This window comes from Coffea eugenioides, chromosome 7, assembly GCF_003713205.1.
Source record: "Coffea eugenioides isolate CCC68of chromosome 7, Ceug_1.0, whole genome shotgun sequence".
NCBI classification, from domain to species: domain Eukaryota; kingdom Viridiplantae; phylum Streptophyta; class Magnoliopsida; order Gentianales; family Rubiaceae; genus Coffea; species Coffea eugenioides.
The window spans coordinates 13,914,426-13,916,695 of NC_040041.1; the positions used below are offsets into that span (position 1 = coordinate 13,914,426).

Genomic DNA, 2,270 nt, shown 5'->3' on the forward strand with positions numbered 1-2,270 from the left:
GAGATAGACGAAAAGAAAGAAAGAAAGAAAGAAGAAGAGGAATGATTTGAGGGTTGAATGAAGACTATAAATGTCCTTAATCAGTCGTTGGAATTGATATTCATAAATTAGCACTAACTGTATCAATAATTTAAGAATTAGGGGTTCTGAATTTAAATTTCCTTTTCCCCCTTCAAATCTATATTTGGTCCACCACGGCAGCCTTTCAACCCAACTAATTATCAACTCTACTTTCTTAAATTATACTCCTATCTCTCCTATAAATACACAAGAATGAGAAGATCCAATTATTTGACCTTGTCTTTCAAAACAGAGTTCTAATTAGCAGAAAATTGTCATCATATAGTAATATTGCTTACTTCTACCATGGGAGATAGCAGAATAATCCTTCCTCCTGGTTTTCATTTCCATCCAACCGATGAAGAACTTATTGGTTACTTCCTCCACCGAAAGGTCACCAATTTACCATGCAATCCTAGCATCATTCCTGAGCTTGATCTTTGTTCAACTGATCCATGGGAGCTCAATGGTAGGAAATCTCAAAATTTTTTTTTCTCTAGCTAAAATTCTTGCTGAAATTCTAATAGTTTCATGCAGAACTTTGTTTATGTTTTTGTCTATTAAAGTTGATTAATCGTCTTGTTTGTGGGATTAAAAGAGAAAGCTTTGATGAGCCAAAATCAATGGTATTTCTTCAGCCAAGTGATCCAAGGGCGAGCTACTGAAAAAGGGCACTGGGAAGAACTAGACATGGATGAAGATATAGTCACAAGTGCTGGCAAAAAATTGGGAATCAAGAAATATTGGGTGTTCTGCATTGATCAAGTTCAGAAAAGGATCCAGACTAATTGGGTGATGGAAGAATACCATTTGTTCAAAAGGCATGTCAAAAAAGGGAGAAATGGACAGAAAGTAAGCAAGTTCAATTATGTTTCATATGTCCTCTCCTTTCTCTCTCAAATTTTAGGATGTTTGTTATCTGAGTTTCTTCAGAAAAATCCTACTGTGATATTTGTCTATAATCCACAGTACTTTTGCTGTAAAAAGGTCATTGACAATATTTACTAAAAGTGGTGTATCTAAGATATTCTCCACCCAATTATTAAATCAAAGGCATCAAAATATTGGTAGGCTTCTTGCCAAAAAAAAAAATCAACATATCGATAGGATTTTCTCCAAACCAGCACGATTAGGAGAATTTATATATCTTTTAGACTAATGTGATCTATAGATGATGATTCTATTATCTTCAGGAAAATTAGATGTGGTATCAACCTTAAAAGGCGTTTTTTCTAATTTTTTTTCCCAAGCAAGGGAATTTAAGAAATGGAGAGGGAGAGAAGGGGTTAGAATCCAGGAATTGATCTAAATTCTGAGACTTCAACCTTAAAATGCATTCTTATGTATTAAGCAAAAATATTAGGCACCCCAAAGCTTAAACTATTATTTTTGTAACTTTGTGTCAGTGCCTAAGTTAGTAGGGACAATGAATAAACGGTATAGGCTTGTTCTTGTTTCCTGTAGATTTCTCAAAAGGTAATTGTGAAAAGCGATTATAGAAAAATCTACTTAGTTGAGTCTGCTTTTCTTTTTGGGCCCATCTTGGTTAAAAGTTATGTACTATTGTTAATGGGTTTTTTTTCCTTTTAATTGTAAATGAAAGTGTCCGAACTCGGAACTTCTCACTTACACTTTTTCTCCTCTAACTATCTAACACATCACCCGCCCCCATTGTTAATGGAGTTTTACGTGACGTTTAATCTGCAAACAACAATTTGAGATGAAGCAAGGAGCCTGCACTAGTACTATTGAGAATATTAATTAGCCATTTTGAATACAATTTGAAATCAATTGTACATAATCATTATTGAAAAAACAAAAAAGAATGAGTTTGATTTCTTCCTCCTTGGACTCCCGCTAGACTTTCGACCTAGGCAGCACAATTGAAGGTCTAGCTTGGTTATGAATTTCTTCCTATGTTTTGTTTTCTGATCTTTTGATTTTGTATTGAAAATAGTATTAATTTCTTAAGCTTATAACTTACTTCAGTTACCACTTTCCACCATTTCTGTTTAGGATCTCAGTGAATGGGTGCTGTGTCGAGTTCACCATGCAAACGCAGATTCTCAAGGTATTTACAGTGTCCAAGCAGGCAATGATGATGAAGTTGAGCTCTCACTTTTGGACGAGGTATTTCTCTCAATGGAGGATAATGATGATGCAATGAGCTTTCCCAAACTGCAGTAGATTTAGAATTTATGAGGCGACTA

General features: G+C 34.6%; 1 protein-coding gene across 1 annotated transcript; it reads left to right on the forward strand.

Moving 5' to 3' along the window:
* Positions 1–354: 354 nt before the first annotated feature.
* LOC113778780 (NAC domain-containing protein 104-like) lies at positions 355–2,270 on the forward strand. The gene is made up of 3 exons (XM_027324273.1): positions 355–529; positions 659–912; positions 2,077–2,270. The coding sequence occupies exons 1-3, from the start codon at positions 367–369 to the stop codon at positions 2,245–2,247; spliced, it is 588 nt and encodes a 195-aa protein (XP_027180074.1). The 5' UTR covers positions 355–366; the 3' UTR covers positions 2,248–2,270.

Coding starts and splice junctions, on each gene's coding strand:
- LOC113778780 (XM_027324273.1), top strand. CDS start 367: ATGGGAGATAGCAGAATAATCCTTCCTCCTGGTTTTCATTTCCATCCA. Junction 530..658: donor TGATCCATGGGAGCTCAATG/GTAGGAAATCTC, acceptor TGGGATTAAAAG/AGAAAGCTTTGATGAGCCAA. Junction 913..2,076: donor AAGGGAGAAATGGACAGAAA/GTAAGCAAGTTC, acceptor ATTTCTGTTTAG/GATCTCAGTGAATGGGTGCT.